Source organism: Camarhynchus parvulus, chromosome Z (assembly GCF_901933205.1).
Source record: "Camarhynchus parvulus chromosome Z, STF_HiC, whole genome shotgun sequence".
Taxonomy (NCBI): Eukaryota; Metazoa; Chordata; class Aves; order Passeriformes; family Thraupidae; genus Camarhynchus; species Camarhynchus parvulus.
In genome coordinates, this window is record NC_044601.1 from 9,050,498 (window position 1) to 9,057,871 (window position 7,374).

The window sequence follows — 7,374 nt, forward strand, 5'->3', positions numbered from 1 at the left end:
TAAATTAAACCAATTGCAGTTTGCCCATTCTTCTCCTCCTGGAGAAAGTGTGGCATTGTATTTAGCAAGCAGAGCATAAAATTCAGCTTTACCTTTTGCACTGAGGTTTTCAGTCATTTTGTGAAGGGACCAAAGCTACGCCAGGGAATTAATTGCAAACTTAAGTTACACAATCACACAGCCTCTCCTGTGTCCCTCCTCACTTCCCTGGGTAGTTGAAGAGACAGAATCTGCCTGGGAGGCCCTGCTTGGTTCCTTCAAGTTGTCTCTTCCTTCCCAGGCAGTCCAGATACACACTCACACACACACAAAACTGTTATTTTGTGAGGGAACCAACAACTACAACAGGGAAATACTGATTTAAGTTAAACAGCCACACAGCTCTTGCTCTGTTTCCCCTCACTTCCCTGAGTAGATGAAAGGACTAATCTGCCTGGGAGGCCCTGCTTGGTTACTTCAAGTTGCCCCTTCCTTCCCAGACAGTGCACATGCACACAAACACAACAGAAACAGTTTCCCCCTTTTGCACCGAGAGATCTTTTTGTGAAATTCCGGAGACAGAGCCCTCAATAGCGTATGGGGATTGCCTTTACCTAGGCGTGTGCAGTTTGGGGAAATTGGAATCACACCCCTTGTGGAGTGAGACGCTCTCTCCCCTGTTACAGACTGCACACCACCTGCAAACTCCTCTGCCTACTGGAATCCTGTCCGTGACGCCAATTTAAATGTCACAATCCATCCTTATGAACGGGGTTCGTGATGGTTCATGGATTTGATCTCAGGGTGCAAAAAGAACCGGCACAGGGGGTTTGCAGTGATAATCAAAACAAATGCACCTTTATTGAATGACCACAGCAAAATGCGATAGAGGGATTAAGGGAGAGAAAAAGATAGAGAAAGAGAGAGAAAAGAGAGAGACAGAGAGAGAGAAAGAGAGAGGGGGATATAGCTACCAAACGTAAAGATGAAGTCCTTTGGTCCAGTCCAGTCGAGGATCCACCTGTTACGTCGGGGAGATCTCAGAGGCACAGTTCATCTGGACCCCAATTATACTCTTTTTCGATGGGGGCAAGGGGGATGGATTTTGCAACCGAAACAAAGGTAGTTTATTGTATCTTCAGGGGGGAAAAATAAGGGTACACACAGTCCAAGTTTGGCAGCAGGCAAGAGCCATTGTTTTCGTGGTCTACTGCCCGCACCTGCAACATCCATCTTGCTTTGGGCAGCTTTCCTTCCCCACCCTGTACACGTCCCCCAGGTTGGGGGTTTCAGTCCCAGTCTCTGGGAGAAGGTGAGAGGGGCCCTTCTCACATGGGGATTTCATGTCTCGGTCTCTTGATGAGGAGGCTTCTTACATCTCTACTTGTCTGTCACGGTGGATATGAATGGGCAAGAGGGGTCTTCCTTTGGAGGGGGGCCACCCTAAAGCTTAGGAGGAGACCAGCCAGGCCGAGAGGTGGGGAGGATTCCAGAGCTATTGTGCAAAAAGGGCACGGTGCCCTCTTCTTCTTCTCATTGAGCTCAGTGTAGCATACAGCAAACAACACCTGTGAAAACAATAACTTAGCACTGTGCTCTCAGGTCTCAGGGCCTTTGGCGTGTGTAACTTTCTCCTACAAAGCCAGAGATTTTCAGACAGGAGGGATCTTCTCTTCAGTGGTTATCAATGACAATTGTGAGGCAGATGAGGGAAAATTCGGACAGACTCTCACAATCTTTAAACTAACACCCCATAAGTTAGCATGACCCATAAACACAGCTGTGGGAAAGGTGGTGAAAAAATGGGAGGGACTTCTTGATTGCAGATTTTTCCAGGCGGCTGCTATTTGTGGAAATTGACAGCCCTGAGAGAACTGTTTTCTTATGGAGAAGTCTCAATAGCATGAAAGAGAGACTCCTCTCCCTAAGTGAACTGAAGAAAACTATTCTAGAGGTGGTAAACTGACTGAAAATTTTAGCTTTTGTCTACTTACAATGTCAGTAAGGAAGAAAAAATTGTAGGAAGAAAAAAAGTATTCTGAAAGTTCTGTTCTGATTCTTATTAAGCTTTCCTGTAGTTAATATTAATAAACTTTTCTTTATACCCTTTTAAACTTCTGAGCCTACTTTGCCTTTTTTCTAATCCTACCTCACAGCAGGAAATGAGTAAGGATATTCTAGTGAGTGCACTGGTAATGAACCAACCCTGAACCCACCACACTAATTGATGCATTGGCTGAGAAATCTCAAATTGGTGAACCAAAACCACTACAGAAACCTTCCTGATAAACTGCAGGAGAACAAAGAGAAATCAAGGCAGAGCCATGGTTTGTCAGGACTTGCCTGACCCTAATGAGCCCCGTGGTGCATTTGGAGCTGAGCCCTGGAACCTCAGGGCCTGAGAGGAGATTGCACAAACCTTTCCAGGAGTCAAAGTCAGAGGATTAACCCAAAGTGTCTCAAGGCATGACTGGGCCCCACTGAGGTCCATCCCCAACACAGGCTCCTCATGGACTCCTTGGAGGAGAGAATTGGAGGCCAGGATGGCACAAAAAGCTCTCAGAGACTCAGTGTGGAAAGGAAAATCCAAAGTACCTTAAAATCCTTGAGTATCTCAAAGTATTAATGAGCCCCACTGAGTGTCAGTACAAAGCTCTCAAGGGACTCGTTAAAGCAGATAATTGGGGCCATGATTGCACAAACCTCTCACAGAGTCTGTATCAAAAGGGAAACACCAAGTACCTTAAAATAACTGAAGTACCTTGAAGCATTAATGAGCCCACTGAGTGTTGTTACTGACAAAGCCTCTCCAGGGACTAATTACAGCAGATAATTGGAGGCCATGATTGCACAAACCTCTCAGAGACTCCAAGGCAAAAGCCAAACCCGAAATCCTTTGAAAAACCTGCAGAGAGGCTCCCGGCACAGAGGCAGCTCCTGGCAAGGGCAGCGCTGCAGAGAGACAGCTCTGGCCAGGAGCAGCTCCTGTGCACAGCCCAGCAGGGCTGGGGCACTGCCTGCAGCCAGCCCGGGCACAGCACAGAGGCACAGAGGGGTTAAACTCAGCCTGGGCTGGGAGCACAGAGCAGAGCTCACTCGGGGCTCACTAGAGCAGAAACCATCCCAGGTTTGAAACAGTCATTCCCTGGCTGTGGGAAGAGAAGCTGCAGTTCCTGCAGGGATCTCCTGGAGCTGGCACATCCCACAGCTTTTAGGAGCTTTCAGGAGGACTCTCAGAGCTGCTCCAGGGCAGGGCTGTGCCCCAGGGCAGGGCTGGCTTTCCCTGCTGCCCCAGCCCAGGCACAGCCCAAGGCAGCTCCTGTTGCCAGGCTCTGCTGCAGGGCTGAGCAGCCGGGGCTGCAGCCAGGGGTGCCCAGGGCTGTCCTGCAGAGCAGGCTCCTGCAGCCCAGGGCGCTGTGCTGGGGCAGGGACTCTGCTGCCTGCCAGGGACAGCTCTCAGCCGGCCCGGGGAGCTGCTCCCAGCGCTGGGGAGAAGCTCTGGGGGGAAGGAGCCGCCCTGAGCAGGGCAGGGGCTGCTGCTGAGAGGGGCTGGCTGGGGCAGGGCTGCTCCCAGCTCCAGACCAGCCTGGGCACAGCTCCGGAGGGCACTTCCCAAAGAAGGTAAGCCTGGGATTGCTGGAAAGATCAGGAGCTTTCCTGAGAGTGTTTTCAATTTCCTACTTGGAGAGGGATGGGAAAGTTGGGGTGATGGCAAAAAGATTTTTGCTTTTTATACATTTTTATATATTCATAACTCTGTAAATTACTATTATATAGTTATAAATCTATAATCCTTATTTAACACTATTAAATTCTTTAATTAACTATATTAAAATACTATTATATACTTATATAACTATAATCCTTAATTAACTCTAGTACGTTTCCTAACCTTTCTCTTAGATTTTAGAACAATAAGCTGACTGTCTAAATACATTCCTGAAATACTGTCTTATCAGTCTTATTATCAAATAGTCTTATTATCAGGAAGAGGACCTACAAAAACATTTTGTTTATTGACCAGAATGTGAGCAGTCATAACAAAAAGTGAAGGCAAAGAAGCCCTTGGACCTACTCCAATGGGTTGAGCCAGGGGTGTGTAACTGGGGCAACTGAATCTCCTACTGCATGTTCCTGTTAAATATCCTAATTATTCAACCTTAATAAATTGTTGAAATCAGGGGCCGGGTGTGCCCCATCCCCACTGGGACACCTGGAAGCTTCCAATTAATGTCTGGTTTTTCCTTTACTGTTCAAACACTGCTGCAAGGGGTTTTTTTTTTTTTTTTCTCTTTTGATTATAGACAACAGGGGAATGAGAGAAGCAGAGCAGGAATTGTAATGCCAGAATCACAGAACATTCTGAGTTGAAAGGGACACACAGGATCACCAAAGGAATGTTTGAACATTTGCAGAGACTCCAGAACTGTAACTTTGGGTGGTCAGTCTCTCTGCTGGGAGCCTCCCAAAGGGCCCTCAGCCACTCCTCAGCCCTGGGCAGCAGCAGCATCACCTCTGCAGGGCCCAGCAGGGCTCTCCTGAGCTGCCCTTGCCCAGCTGCACACAGAGCCTGCCCCAGCCAGGGCCCTGCACACAGGCAGGTTTCTGTAGGGCCCCAGCCAGGGCACACAGGCTGGGATGGGCTCTGTGAGCGCTGGCAGGGACAGGGCTCCTCTCAGGAGGGAATGTCCAGGCCCAGGGAGATGCTCAGGGCAGGAGAGGGGGCTGAAGAGAGCAGGGCTGGGGGCAGGAGGGCACTGTGGGTGTGTGGGAGGTGCCGGGCACAGCTGGGCACGGGAACACTGTCCTGAGTGCCCGGCTGTCTCTGCCCTGCCCTCTCAGGCACAGCACCACAACATCTTCTCTTGGTTCTGCCCTGCCCTGACATTGTCACTGTTATCTGCTGCTCCCAGGGAGGCTCTGGCATTGGCAGCAGCTGAGTCAGGCACTGCCCTTGGCATTCCTGCCAGGCAGGGCTGTCCATGGCAATGGGGTGTCCAAGCTTCCCTGGCACCTGTGGGGCTGTGGGCAGAGCAGTCCATGGGAAAGGGGAATGAGCTGAGCCCCCTCCCTGAGATCCCATCATGGGCACAGCCAGGGATCTCCTTGCTGTGCCCTTCCAGGCTCTGAGCTGCCCTCCTGGGTGCCAATCTGTGCCAGAGCCTCTGGGAGTTCCCTGAATGTCCCAGGGGAAGGGCAGAGCTGCCAGAGCTGAGGAAATGCTGCTGGGTTTGCCCAGGGAGCCGTGAGTGTCCTTGGCACAAGGGGGTGCTGAGACCTTGCCCAGAGACCTTTAGAGAGGCTGAGACATTCAGGGATCCCTCTGCTCTGGGCAGGGTCTGGTTTATCCCAGGGTGACCCGGGAGTGTGATTGTGCTCTGATTGCAGCCAAAGGTGCAAAGCCAGGGCAGCTGGGAACAAGCCCATCCAGCCCCTCACCTTCCCTGAGCCACAGGGAATCCTTTGCCTCTCCCATCTCTCAGTGGCAAACTCTGAGTGCAGCAGAAATGCTGGGGATTTCTGACCTCAGAGAGCCAGCAATGATGTGTGGGTAGGAAAACAATTCCTTAAATCAACTCCTGCCATCCATGTCCTATAGAACTGGGAGTGCAGATGCTACCAAGCCTTTCTGCATTAGGAGTGATTCCCCTGACAAATCCTGAATATCCAGCCTTGTCCCTCTGCCCCATGGCCACAAACCCAGGGCAGCAGGGCAGGGATGGCTCCTCGAGAGCCCCCACGCACAGGCCTGGCTGCTCCTGGCACACTCAGCCAGCACAGCTGGAGCTCAGGCAGGGACCTGGGTGAAGGTTTTCCCAGAGCAGGAACAAGGCTGGGTGAGTCCCAGCAGGACAGTCTGCAGGGAATGGCCCAGGTTTGGCTCAAAGCAGCCTCTCCTGACTTGTCACTGTCCTTTCTCCATGAACAGGTCCCCATGTGCAGCCCCAGCAAATGTCCAACAGCAGCTCCATCAGGCACTTCCTCCTGCTGGCATTGGCAGACACGCGGCAGCTGCAGCTCCTGCACTTCTGCCTCTTGCTGGGCATCTCCCTGGCTGCCCTCCTGGGCAACGGCCTCATCATCAGCGCCGTAGCCTGCGGCCACCACCTGCACACGCCCATGTTCTTCTTCCTGCTCAACCTGGCCCTCAGCGACCTGGGCTGCATCTGCACCACTGTGCCCAAAGCCATGCACAATTCCCTCTGGGACACCAGGAACATCTCCTACACAGGATGTGCTGCTCAGCTCTTTTTCTTTGTGTTCTTCATCTCAGCAGAGTATTCCCTGCTGACCATCATGTGCTACGACCGCTACGTGTCCATCTGCAAACCCCTGCACTACGGGACCCTCCTGGGCAGCAGAGCTTGTGCCCACATGGCAGCAGCTGCCTGGGCCAGTGCCTTTCTCAATGCTCTCATGCACACAGCCAATACATTTTCCCTGCCCCTGTGCCATGGCAATGCCCTGGGCCAGTTCTTCTGTGAAATCCCACAGATCCTCAAGCTCTCCTGCTCCAAATCCTACCTCAGGGAACTTGGGCTTCTTGCTGTTAGTGCCTGTTTAGCATTTGGCTGTTTTGTGTTCATTGTTTTCTCCTATGTGCAGATCTTCAGGGCTGTGCTGAGGATCCCCTCTGAGCAGGGACGGCACAAAGCCTTTTCCACCTGCCTCCCTCACCTGGCTGTGCTCTCCCTGTTCGTCAGCACTGCCATATTTGCTCACCTGAAGCCCCCCTCCATGTCCTCCCCATCCCTGGATCTGGCCCTGTCAGTTCTGTACTCGGTGGTGCCTCCAGCCCTGAACCCCCTCATCTACAGCCTGAGGAACCAGGAGCTCAAGGCTGCAGTGTGGAGACTGATGACTGGATGCTTTCAGAAAACATTAAACTGCTGGCCAATTTCTGCAAATCACTTGTAATAAAAAGTCATCTTTGATACTTTTGTTGGTTTCATTTTGGAGGTTTTTTTCCTTTGTTTTACTTTTTTTCATATTGTCCACAAAGAAATGTCATTCTTTGTGCCATTTCTCATTTTGTTTCTCTCCACCTTCCCTGTGGCCACAGACTGTGTCAATGAGGGGCTGCACTCTTGGTGGCTTTAAAGGAACTAAAGGATGTCCCAGCAGAGTTTTCTGCAGAGATGCCCTTTTGTTGCCTTCTCTGGAGCTGCAGCAGCAATGTCTGTGTGCAGAGCTGGGGCAGATCAGGGCTGGCCCAGCAGCTGTGCCCAGCAGCAGCAGCAGCACTTGGTGTTGCCAGTGCTGCTGCCGTGGCCCTGCCCCGCTGCCCTGGTGGCCCTGGTGTTGCTGCAGGGCCTGAGTGCTCTCGGGGCCGGGCACAGCCCTGGGGGTGGCAGTGCCGGGGCTGCAGCAGGGACAGGCCATGGGCACTGCTGG

At 51.8% G+C, this 7,374-nt stretch overlaps 1 protein-coding gene across 1 annotated transcript; it reads left to right on the plus strand.

The window, feature by feature from the left end:
- Positions 1 to 5,931: 5,931 nt before the first annotated feature.
- On the plus strand, positions 5,932 to 6,897 carry LOC115915330 (olfactory receptor 14J1-like). The gene has a single exon (XM_030968685.1). It carries the CDS (start codon positions 5,932 to 5,934, stop codon positions 6,895 to 6,897), a length of 966 nt encoding a protein of 321 aa, XP_030824545.1.
- The last annotated feature ends 477 nt before the right edge of the window (positions 6,898 to 7,374 follow it).